Source organism: Diplotaxodon limnothrissa, linkage group LG17 (genome assembly GCF_057381915.1).
Source record: "Diplotaxodon limnothrissa isolate DT_005_m linkage group LG17, D_limnothrissa_male_GT1.1, whole genome shotgun sequence".
Taxonomy (NCBI): domain Eukaryota; kingdom Metazoa; phylum Chordata; class Actinopteri; order Cichliformes; family Cichlidae; genus Diplotaxodon; species Diplotaxodon limnothrissa.
Window position 1 is genome coordinate 32,010,825 of NC_140612.1, and position 12,199 is coordinate 32,023,023.

Below are 12,199 nucleotides of genomic sequence, written 5' to 3' on the forward strand. Positions count from 1 at the left end.
GGTCAAAACATATTTAAATAAATCTTTAATCTTTAAATCTTTACATAAATTATTTTTTACACAACAAATATTTGCATTCTTAGAACATATGTCCTGACATTCTAGATTTCCTATTTTGGTTTTGCAAATTAAATTATCTCCATTTTATTTGTGAACTAAAAACATCTTTAATACTATAACGCCCCTGTTCTTCTTTTCTGAATCACAGTTCATAGTGTTCATGCTTTGTTTTCCCACTAAACTCTTCATCACTTCTTGTTTGTAGTTATGATGACCTCCCGTGTTACTGGCAAGTGAAAAAATGTGGATCTAATCAAATTTATAACACCGCCGAGACTTACTGCAATGAAATAATCTCCACAGCACTCAGCTCAAACACGATTCATTATCATTTGTATTTTTCCACTTATTAACAATTTTCTTTTCTTGATATAAAATGGGTTAAGAGTAATCTAATTTCTTATCATGATGAAATAGTTCTTGTCAAACCATGACTCAGCAACTTTTCATTGTTGATAATTGCACAGATATCTACAAAGGCGCTTCTATTGCCACCGGAGAGAAAGGCGAAACAATAATCTCATGTAATGTTCCCCAGAGCGTTATCGTAATGAAATAATTTTCTTCCAAGCGTGGCTCAGCAGCCCCCCCACCCCCTCACTTCACCTCGTTTTCATTTGTTTCTCATTCTTTCGATTGTTAGCGAGTTACAGCCGAGCTGTATGAAGGATGTGTGGGGGAGAAGCGGAGGGGAGGGAAGAAGACGTAGAGAAGCTTGAGGGAGGAGGAGTGAAATAATGGTGTGATGATTAGATTAAGTGAGAAAGAGAGTTGGCACAAGAACAAATGAGCTGAAGTCAGCATTCCTGACAGTTAGCGAAAGAGGAGAAATGTAAAGAAAGGCCAAAGTGGAAAATGAGGACACTTCTTCAGCCATACTTTCTTCTTTGTCTTTCCACCTCACCGATTTGCATCAACTTCATTTTTAGGATTTTTTTTTTCCTCTTGCATGTTGCTCTCTAGATTTTCCATCATTTAAAGACATTTTTATTAGTCTTTAGTAAAAATCTCTTCTTTTTAGAATTTTGGCCATAGTCATTTTTAAAAGCTTTTAGAAACAAAATTACCACAATTGGACGAGACGGCAGAACTGCACTTTTAGATTAATTAGAAAAGCTGCTTCACATAGACATGAAGACTTGCTTATGAGTATCGATGTAAATAAGTAAGGTACGAATGTAATAGGATGGGGCTGATTGTTCAATTAACCACACTGTAACTCATACTATTTGTCATATTATTGCATTAATAATGTGCCAAAAGGCACAAATATTCTCAGGTGATCCACTTCATGCCTTAAATTGCGATTAAAAAAGAACAAAGACTTTTGCTTATCTTAAAAGACCAAATTCATTTTGTAGCAACCTGTAAACATGTTTATTTCTGCAGCATTTAATATCAGTATTTAAGGTGCCAAAGTCAATCTATTGGGATTGACTTGGTTTTGGAGCCAGCCTCAAGTGGCTCTTCAAGAAATAAACAATAAATAAATAAACAAAATGAACTCGAAATAGTGGACTAGACATGAAAACAAGAAGAGAGAAAGAGGACATGTTGCAAGCAGAAGGAAGGAAACAAACAGAAGCTGGAATTGGCCACAGATAAAATCAAGTTATGGAGCTCAAAATGAGAGAATGAAGCAGGGAAAAATGAAATACTATGTTTATAGATGGGAAGAAGACACTTAAAAAAGTGAGCTTCGATAACTACAGAAAGGAGTGCGTTAGGTATTTGGGTAAAAAGACTTAATCTTCAAAAGTATTATGTATGACAGAGGTGAGCAATGAAGACAGGAAGAGTGGGAGGAACTGGGGATTATTTTGATACAGAAAGCTCTAGGATGAGGAGAAAGAGGACAGGACACAGATAAAGTGTTTTTACAGAAAGGTAGGACAGAAGATACTAAAGAGATCAGAAATCAGGCACCCTCTTGACACAGCTTATCCTCTTCTTAACTGTCTTTCCTCCTTTTTGTTTCTTGCTTTCCAGATCCCAGAGCCTTTTTTGCAAGTGTTGGAGCAAATGTTTTTAATGTATGTTTACTTACGATCTCTTAACCTTTATGTAATAAACTTTCCTAAGGACAGAGGCACATCTGTCTGTTCAGCTTTATGTTCGTGTTCCATATGAACCTGGGGTTTTGGGTTATTATTATCTATTTTCATCTTTGAGGCAAACTCCTGGCATAAGTCATGTAGGCATATTTCTAGAAATTAACCGTAAGACTCCACACACGAGACCTCTTCCTCCATCTTTCAGTGTGACACAGTCCACTAAAGAGATGCTTACCTAAGATGGTCATTCAGAAGAACATAGAAACAAACAAAGACACCGGCTTTATTAATCCCACACTGGGGAAATTCACACGTTACAGCAACACAAGGGTCAGCAAGAAAAAGTGAATTAGAGATAATAATTGGAATAAATAAAAGAGAAAAACAATAGTGTACAAATAAAAAAATACACAATTTTACATATGTACATAAAGTGAAGTGGCAGTGATATATGTATTTATATATTTTTGCAGGCAACTATCACGTGTGTGTGTATTGTACAGTCTGGACCAAGTCTTACTTGCTCTTTTAATTTCATTAAATTTGCGTTTCCCAAGCCAGTGTCTGGTGCATATGAACTTTCCATATGTTACAACAACAGCATAAAGAAAAAAAAATCTGTGTAAGGACGGTTGCGGGGGAGGGCAGGTGGAAGTTGCGGTCAGATACTAATAAAGGTGACTTTACAGCTCTGCGCGTGTTTATCTTCAAACTTGTGTGGTGTGCAGATAAACTGTCTGCTCTGCGAGTTTGCTTTATAGGTGTTTTTAAGTGCGGCATGGGCTCGTTTGTGCAGGTCCAGATACTCACCAAGTGTAACACACTGTCAGACGCGTGATCGTTTTGCTCACATGCACACTCCTAAAAGTGCAGTCTTTCATTTAGCTTTCAAACAAATGCATATAAAAAAATTTTTTTTTACTTTTTGTCAAACACACACACACACACACACACACACACACACACACACACACACATATATATATATATATATATATATATATATATATATATATATATATATATATATATATATATATATATATATATATATATATATATATATATATATATATATATATATATATATACATACATATATATATATATATACATACACACACACACAAAACCTCAGTCTGTCCTGCTTAAGCTCCTGTTCCTTGCAGGGCTCAGTGTGAGGCTAAGGAGATTTAGAGTATACAAGACTTACAGATTTATACTGACTCCATCTCTTGCTTTTCATCTCTCACCCCTCACACTTTGCAGGCCTACTGTAAAACCTGAAGTATAACTATAACATGTGAAACAGATGGAGCAGCAAGACGAGGAGAGAAGACGAAAAGTGGGGGGGGGGGGGGGGGGGAATGTGACAGTAATCCGAGGAGCAAAAAGATGGTTGCAGAGAAAAGACAGGAGAAATGAGAATGGAGGAAAGAAAGATACGGAGGAGGAGGAGATGAAAGTGTTTTGGAGGCCTTTGTATGTGTACAGTCTAATATTTGTCTAAGTCTTTATGGATCTCCCCTCAAGTGGCAACTTAACAAGCCTGTTATTTTTCTGCGCCGGTTAACAAGCTACACAACAGGTTTCATGATGGTTGTGTGTGTTTGCAGTCTGAAATGTGCAAGATGAACCAACCCAGTTCTTGAAACTCAAATACAAATGGACAGTTGGGAAGCCCTCTGTTACTGTTTTCCTCTTGCGCACAAAAACACACACATATGCACACTTTTTCAGGCAAAGCTCATGGCACTCACTCAAAAATCTACTTCTCTCCAAATTAACTTCACGCGCACACGTACACACACTGGTTTATGCTCCGTCTAAAACACGAATGTCATAATGATGATCGTGCTAAATTCCACCTAAAAACAAAAACGTGTTTCTAATGAGATATATTATTTTTGTCTCTGCAGACGCAGAACAGGATGAAGCTGATGGCGGACAACTATGAGGATGATCATTTGAAGGTTTCATCCCCAAACTCAGAGCAGCCCAACAATCACAAACCCTCCCCAGACCAGGTAAGATAACTGCCCCGGACGGTGTGCATTGGCCAAACCAGTGAAATCTTTATTTTCTTTAATAATATTTGAATGAAAGACTTTCCAGCAAGTCATATTGCCATTTCTGGGCTATTTTTGCTAAACTAACTTCCTGTTTCTGAACTCACGCTGCGGCTGGACTGAACTAACCGATAGGACGATGAGGAGGGCATTTGGGCCTAGCCAATCACATGCCTTCTTCCTCACCCTCAGTCCATCATTGTGTACAGAAGGGTGAGCGTCTTCTCTGTCTGGATTTGATCATGGCCATCGTTTCATTCGTCTTCCTTTTCTTTAGTTTCATCCGTGACTTTGTGATCTCATTCTGGCATCATTGTCTGTCATTTCACTTTATTTGTGGCCTCATATCATTTTTTATTTATTCAGTTTTCCTCCATTCTTTCTAACATTGAAATCCAATCTTGAAATGCATCTTTTATTCTGTGATTCATCTTTCCTTTCCTTTTCCCTTCAGCCATCAAATCTTGAATTGTGCTTCATTTGTTCAATTTCTCATCCTTAAATATAATTTCATCCTCTCATGATAAGGATTTCTTCCAGTTGGCATTCTCTGAACTCTTTTTTATGATTTATTTTTTTCCCTGTGCATTTTTATACCCATGATTTCATTATTTCAACCTTCATTAATCTTTTGGATGATTCCCTTGTTCCCCAAGTCTACTTGGGTCTTGCCTTTGGTTTGATATTGTAAGCTTCATGTGTCAATCATATGCCAACTGAGACCATATTCTTATTCAAATCAACTGAAATGTGTGATGTAGTGTTGGAAATGTGCACCTTTGCTAAACTGCTATGTAAAAAGTATATTTCTTCTGTCAGAAATGATGAAAAGAAGGTTTTTCCTTTGACCTTGCTCCTGTGTTGTTTTTTTAATCATACAATAGGGGCTTTCCAGTATTTCAAAAGCCCAAAGGTCATTAATTGTAGATGCGTAACAAGATTCAACTCAAGAAAGAACAAAAGACACCCAACCACAATACGTCTAATGTAGAGCAGTCTTTCTTAAGAAAAAAGAAAGAAACCTGAGCATTGAGTAGTGCAAGTGTTCAGGTTTCAACGCCAAACTGGCAAAGTCACTTGTTCCCATTAAACTCTTGAAACAAGTGAATTGGAAATTTTTACACATTTTAAGCAATTAATGGTTAAAAGGCTCTTCTAAGTTTAGTGGTTATTAAAAGGCTGTCACGGGCCACCGGGGCAGACCGTGTGGAGTGAGTGGAGGACCCAAGAGCAAACAGAGGTGAGGACACAAAAACCGGACTTAACAGAAGGCGAGCCTTTATTTAGGGCCGAAAACTTAAGGAACAAGGCAGCAAAGCAACTGAGGGAAAACCTGAACATAGACTGGGAAAACTATGGCTAAACAAAGTACAAACTAGGACTAGTTAAGGCTGGGAAACTATGACAAGGGGTAGGGGAGATAACACAGACGACGCGACACAGACTGTAAGAAACACAGAGACTAAATACACATGAGGGATGATCAGGGGAAGTGGCCACACATGGGAACGCAGCTGACACACATGAACTTAACGACAGGACAGGAGGAGTGAGCTGAATACACAGACAGTGAATGCAGGCCTTCAAAGTAAAACAGGAAACATGAGACATGAACCGGGGAGACGTAGTACAGGGGGAGGTGACATAACTGACAGCATGAACTTGACAGTACAAGACACACAGACATAAACACACGAAGGGCAAGGGAGACGTAATGCAAGGGTGACATAATTACAAAAAGGGCTGGACTACCTTAAAGAACCTAAGCAAACAATAAACATCAAAATAGGTTAAGCATAACACACTGGGTCACACGACCCAGGACCATGACAAAGGCATCCAAACGGTTGGATCTACTAAGACCACAGTGCAGAGACGGCACCACATATGAGCTGCACATGCTGCTTTTAGTGCAGCTCAGCTGCTCCAGATGGATTTCCCATTGGGATGCTAAAAGCCCAAAGGTTCACCATTGGATCTAAGTTTGACCCTGGTTATTAATTAGCGGTAGCACCTCCCTGCTGAGAGAGGCAGCACACACACAGCTTATACTCTATCTCCTTTTCTTTCTGTTTCCACCTCTCTGTATTTACATAGCCACATGAAAACACACTCTCTTGGTGTGTAAGATTGGTAATTTGCCATAGCACATTTCATCCGCACAGTGAGTGATTGTGTGTATTCTGTGAGGGGATTTTGTGCTGCAGCTGGACAATGAAATGCTTCAGAGACAACTGCTGCTGCACAGAAACACAGGGGAGCACTCTTAAGACACATCAGGCATTGTCAAGGCCACTTCATGGTATTTTGCTTTTTCAAATAGCTTTCAGATTTATTAGATGCATAACTACACAAAAAATAGTAGAAAATGTACATTTTATAAATTAGCAAGTGTCTTTTTCAGAGTTTTTTAATGTGTTTTAAAATCTGTCACCATTTCTATGGAAGTGAAAGTGATATTACATTTACATTACTTATTCCTGAGATGTTTTTTTGTAAGGTGGATTAAACAGTTTGACAATACAGTCTAAACATGTAATTGGTTCAGCTTGTTTGGCTGTTGGTTAACAATCTAGCATCCACAGTTTTAAAGACATCATGTTCAGATTTTGTGTGATGGTAGATACCAGAACAGCCCGAGATGATTTCATTTTGGTGAAATGGTCACGCTCTTCGGGGAGAGTTGTGCTCTGTGAGTGTTCTTGTTTTCCTTATCAAACAAAACAGTTTTTCACACGTCTTGCCATTTTTTCCCCCCATCTCACAAGCCCAAAACCCTCAAATTAATCCAGTTACAACAGCGGTCCCCAACCGCTGGGCCACGGACTGGGCCACGACCCAGTCCGTGAGTCGTTTGGTACTGGGCCACGAGAGTTGAGGTTCGGGTGTGAAATTTATGGTTTTCAGGGTTTTTATTGGTTTTTAGCATTAACTCGGGTTACCTGGGTCTTTTCCCGTGTGTTATGAATAAATCTTATTTTTTTCTGGTACCGGTGCTGGTTTTATTTTGTTGTATTTATCCACAACACCTTAAAGGCCGGTCCGTGAAAATATTGTTGGAAATAAACCAGTGAAATACGAATACAGAAGATCCAAGCTCCACAATGAACACCCGCGGACGACCAGCGGATTCAAACCCAGAACCTTAATGTGAGGCAAACACTAATGCTGTGCAGCCTTTTGTATAGTGTTTGCATATTCCCCCCTGTCTGCATGGGTTCTGTCTGGGTACTCTGGCTTCCCCCTACAGTCCAAAGACATGTAGGAGTGAATGGTTGTCGGTCTCTCTGTCTTAGCTCTGCAACAAACTGACGAGCAGTTTTACAACCGGATGATACATTTGCTTGGCAGTTTAAGAGATCATCTACTAGCCAAGACTTCATCGGTTGGGTCACTGAGATAGCACTTACAGAGCAGTGAAAGCCTACACCCACTACTGATGCTGATGCTGGACAAATATGTGCATTTTTGCTGGTGTGTATTTGTCTCAGAGGGTTCTGCGGAGGAAGAAAAGTCTTGATTTCACCATATAATGTGGCCATAGAGGTTTTTTTTTAATACATCCCATCAGTGAGGCTAGCTGAATGTCTCTCTATGGAGTTCTTTCATAGAACAGTAAGAATCTGGTAGGCAGGCAGGGGACTCTAATAAAGAAGCACAAACACACACACACTGACTCACAGTGCTGTATAAAGTTATTTCTCCTTTGGGATTGTTAGAAAAACATGTATACCTTAATGAAAGTCTTGCGAATACTTTCAGTGGTCTGTGTTCCTGTTCGTATTTTATCCCATAATTCCTCCTCCATTTTTCTTATAATAGAACTTAAAGAAAAGGAAACAACTCGTGTTATTTCTCTCCTAATGTCTTCCTAATATCGCCGTCATTCCTTCCATTCTTCGTGTCTGTTTCTCATTCGTCTTGTATTTGATCCGCAGAGCTCCACTGCAGGTCTGGAAAGTGTGGACAGTGATTTTTTTTTTTAAGCTTTCTGACAGAATAGTATGAATTACAAAGTGTGAGAGGACAGCTGTTACAAATATGTTAAGTATGTTTGTAGAGCAGTAAAGCCAAATTTGGAGAATTTTCTTCAGATATTGCCATATTACACATTAGTCTGGGAGAGATAACGGCCTCACTGCACATCTGCCATCAGCAAATATAACTCAGAGCCAAAGAAAGAGGGCTTGAAATGCCGAATGTGTAGAATCTCTTCAGCCTTTTAACTCCAAATGTTGTCGTTCCCTCTCTTTCCTTCTCGGTCTACCTCCCTTTCTCCTCCAGAGGGAAATGTTCAGTAATGTATTTTGTAATGGACTGTAACCTACTGGCAGGTCCTCCCTGGAAAATACTGTAACTGGAGCCATTTACAAAGCTGATAACCACCATGAATGAGTGTGAGTGTGTGTATGTATGTTTTTCTGTGTCGGAACCTATTTGTGTCTGCGTGTGTATGAGTGTGTTGCGCTGACTTGTGCTACCACACATTTAAAAGTGTATATTTTATGTGTTTGTGTGTGTTAGGGTTAGGTTTAGCTGCTGGTGAGTATTGGCGATTCACTGGAAAAACACAAAATTGCTGAGACTTTTTCTGTCAGTTGTTTGTGCAGCAAATCAGGGAAGACTCAAAATCACAAGTGACAGCTCCTCTGATGTACTGTCACTTTTCATTGTTGCGTCAATGCCACTAAAGAATGGAGTACAATTTTTTTTCACAAAATCCCTCCATCCAATCTACTTTTGATGAACTTAACCTCAAAAGGATTCTCAAATGCCAGAGCAATTAAATTATGTTTTTGTCAGTGTTTAAGTGATAACCAAGTAAGTATTTTATAGTTAGAAAACATGCTAAAAGTGACTAGGACAAGTAGGCAACAGGTAAGCGACTGCTTAAAGCTGTACTCCAATGCTGACGCAAAGGTGCTCGGTAGCTCAAGCTGGAAAACATGGAGAATTTATTCCTAATAATTTTCAAAGTTTGTATTCTCTGTACATTTATTGTACTCTGCTACAACCCAGAATGTGCATTTGGCACAAACTTACAATTTAGACCCAATAGCTGGGTCAGATCAAGGGCACATTCTCACCATAAACAAACTACTCTGGAGTTCATTTGGAACCAGGCCTCCTCCAAAGGGTCTTGGTGCAGTTGATTTGGTTTTGGCCCTAGTGCGATTATCATGTTCATATCTGCACAGATGAATTGCACCAAGAGGAAAAACAAACCAGAGTTAACGGACTAAACAGGGCAGGGGTTAAAGCAACCTTGGAGGTGAACAACAAAAGGCGGGAAAGGAAACAGATTATCAATTCTACAATCAAAACCAAGATAATCTTAACTCAGACAATAATGTTGACTACTACTGGGAGATATAACCAAATGGACAATGTAGCAGATGTACTGCCTGGTACAAGATGAAGCTTTAAATGGGTGGGGGTATAGCAGTTTGAGTATACTCAATTGTACATTGCTGTAACACCAGGGTGATGGACAACTTTTCAGCAATAAAAAATGGAACAAGACACAGAGACATGGAGCACAAGTAAAGTCTAGACTTGACTAAGCCTGCATGTTGCAGAGAAAATACAGGTTTTCCTTACAGCTTGCTGCCTGGGGAATCTACAAACAGTAAAGCAACGGCAAAAGAAAATGAAGAAACCAGAACAAGATTACACTGCAATGACTCTCGCTGTACCATTACAATTAAGGCCTCAGTAAAGTTGTGCATTCCTGCTGCTGCTGCCAACGTGTTTCAAAAGGCACAACTTTTATTTTAAAGATGAATGGTCTCTGCATTCAGTTTGTGTCACACATTTTCAACTTTCATTATCGCTCAACAACTAGTTGGGGAGCGTTTGGAGATAGGTGGGCATCGTCCATGAAAACTAAGGTCGACTTCAACAATTCACAAGTGACCCAAGCAGGCACAAGGAGGTTTTTGGCGTAGCACCATGTACCTCTCTGTGACCAGTTTCACCCTAGCCAGTGATGGCTGACACCGTGTTGCCAGTTGTTTTAAGAACTTTGAGTATCTGGGATAGACACACACACACACAGACAAGCAGAGAAAAATAAAAATAAATAATATGCAAAATAAAAATTAAGTGACACAAGATCAAATTGAGAAAAATATAAAAAAAATGTAAATGAAGTGTTTGGCAACACACAAACAATTATTATTTTTCCTGCTATATTTATCTGATGATGTCATATCATCATTTATTTATTGATGTTCACCGACTTCACCAAATAACATTCTGTGTAAAATGAATGTATATAATCAAACCCCAAACCTGAGGCAAATTCACATCGATATTTGTAGTTCTTGTGTGTAAGAAGTGAAGACGTGACGAGGTTAAAAAGTGGAGGAAGAGTTTAGAGAGAAAGATGTTACTGCGCTGAGGATCCTGTCAATGAAACACATGGGTTGTGTTTGTGTGTGGGTATGCTGAGTGACGATGAGCACAGCTCGCAGAGTGTGGACAGACGCTGCTGGGATTAAATATACTTTACCCACACACACACTAACAGCCCTCTTAAAATGCTTCCTCTGCACTTAAATCGTAGTATTCCCCAAGGAGAACAGTGTGTGTCAGCACGCCTTATCTCTGTGTGTGCGCGCGCGCGCGCGTGTGTGTGTGTGCCCTGGGAGGTCTCATGTCATGCGCCCAGAATGCATGTATCTGTTTTGCTCATCTGCACTTATATAGTCAGACGTTCAACAAGAAATGATGCTTTTTAAAGAAAATCGGCTTTCTACTTCTGAGTTCATAATAGCCATTACCTGTGGATTGGTGGGGATTAATATGTTCTTCCAGTATTCTGTTTACTCGTGAGCATGACAGTCTACCAACAAAATATGTTTTTATATATATGTTCACCTCTTTCCTCTGTCTATTTTTCCATTAATTAATTCGTCTTTCATTAATCTAAATGTCTGAATTAGCCAAAACTAATTTTACTTTACACCGAGGTAAACTTTGCCCTAAACATACAGTCTGTGGTGTCTGAAATCATATTTTCAATTATATTATATTAAATTATATTTTCTTGTTTGCAATTTATTTGAACTCCTACTACTTCCAAGCACTTTGCAACTTGTGTGCCTTTGAGTTTTGGTATATATTTCTCCTGTTTGCTATTCATTCCTCCTGTCTACTATTTATATTTTATTCCGGCACAGTTGTACATGTACAGTGACAATAAAGGGCTATTCTAGTCTATTCTATGAAATCTGTTTGTTTTTTGACCCTGTAAAAACAATTTTCCAGTGTTAAAATTTCAGTTTTGTGAAAAAAACAGCTACAAAAAATAAAAACAACTGATTTGTAGGGAAGTGATTTGAGAAGAGGTGTGCTATAAATCAAGTTCAACATAGCCAGGCTTTTTTGTGTTTTTGTGCCAGGCTCAAAAAAAACCCTTAAAACTCTTGTCAGAAAAGAGCAGCTCTCTTTTTTTACCTGGCTAAATCACCATGGTAACTATGCTGAACATGTTTTAAGCATATTATAGGTTCTCTGCTGGGGGATTGTGTCTTATATGTGCAAATTGTTAAGCTGTACTTTACTAGAAACTGCTGAAAGAAGCACCGCATCATCAGGGGAATGTGTGTGCATTAACTTTTTGAAAGCAGTCTCAATTACACATCCATCAGTGCCTCATCAGGCAAGCTGTAAGAAGACTTTTACCAAGCTAACAAATACTTAAACTATGCATATATCACTGGTATTTTTATTTGATTTGATTACTTTTTTCAATTCATGAGATTATTTCAGTTAATTGGATTTTTTTTATGTTTAGTTTTTAGTTTTGTTTCCATAAACTACAATAACCTTGGTGCTCACAGTGGATCAGCTGCTGTAGGTGCAGTGTTTGTGGAAACTGAGCACATTGTTTTTCTTTAAATGAACTACTTTAAATGGTTTTCTCGGCTGAAAACTGCCCATGAGGGTCTTCTTTCAGTCTCAGCTACAGCTGTGACAGTATGCAATTAAAAACAGTGCACTGATCCTCAT

At 38.8% G+C, this 12,199-nt stretch overlaps 1 protein-coding gene across 4 annotated transcripts in view; it reads left to right on the top strand.

The window, feature by feature from the left end:
• The window catches only part of LOC146615258 (ELKS/Rab6-interacting/CAST family member 1-like), a 162,174-nt gene that overhangs the window by 124,023 nt on the left and 25,952 nt on the right, over positions 1–12,199 (top strand). For all 4 annotated transcript variants that reach the window (XM_085376029.1, XM_085376026.1, XM_085376027.1 and 1 more), the window contains one exon: positions 4,034–4,141. In XM_085376029.1, coding sequence (XP_085232155.1) covers positions 4,034–4,141 — 108 coding nt within the window. The remainder of the gene's footprint in view (positions 1–4,033; positions 4,142–12,199) is intronic.